At 45.2% G+C, this 686-nt stretch overlaps 1 protein-coding gene across 1 annotated transcript; it reads left to right on the top strand.

The window, feature by feature from the left end:
• Positions 1–122: 122 nt before the first annotated feature.
• Pmar_PMAR028052 (hypothetical protein) lies at positions 123–371 on the top strand (the record flags this gene model as incomplete). The annotated part of the gene is made up of 1 exon (XM_002766226.1): positions 123–371. A coding segment is annotated over one exon (249 nt), but the record flags the coding sequence as incomplete, so codon positions are not given.
• Between the last annotated feature and the right edge of the window lie 315 nt (positions 372–686).

Genomic DNA, 686 nt, shown 5'->3' with positions numbered 1-686 from the left:
GCAGGCAACATCACCGAGCGGCTCGCCAACATGTCTGCGAATATCTCTGACTTGTCGCTCACTGTAAGTCTGTTATACCTCAGTGATGTATAATAAAGTGGCTGGATACGGCGTGTTCTCAGATAATCCCGGAAGGACACTGGAGTAATCTCAGCGATGTTAAGTCTTATCGAGACTTGATCGATGACGGTGCGCCAGCATCAGGCGATGGATACTTCGACGACTTCTACTACAACTCACAGAAGCAAATCAAGGAAAAGGCCCAGCTTGTGAAGACGAGACGCCTAGATGGCCTCACCATATTTTACCCTTTCCTCGATCTCCCCGCTACTAATGCATCCTCTCTGCTGCATGCAGCCGTTTCTGGATAGCTCAGTAGCTTTCAGAGCCGAGAAGCTCTCTGATTTGGACTTTGTAGATGACACATATTTCTACTTGGAGGAGATGAGTACGTAACCGTCAGTAAATAACGTATGTTCAACCGTTGAGTTTCAACGCAAACCGGTTGTTATCCCACAAATTCACATCATCTTTTGTGGTCTTATCGTCTCGATTTTTTTGCTTTGGTTATCGTACGATCAAAGTCCGTATTCTTCTATATATTTTGTCGACTGAGTTTCAGTTATGAATGGAATTCACAGGAGAGTGGGCGATTTGGGTGACTAACAGACTGCAAGGTACATCTT

Source organism: Perkinsus marinus (assembly GCF_000006405.1).
Source record: "Perkinsus marinus ATCC 50983 genomic scaffold scf_1104296973188, whole genome shotgun sequence".
Classification (NCBI taxonomy): domain Eukaryota; phylum Perkinsozoa; order Perkinsida; family Perkinsidae; genus Perkinsus; species Perkinsus marinus.
The sequence above is the reverse complement of the archived record's forward strand: the minus strand, read 5'-3'. Positions and strand labels throughout refer to the sequence as shown.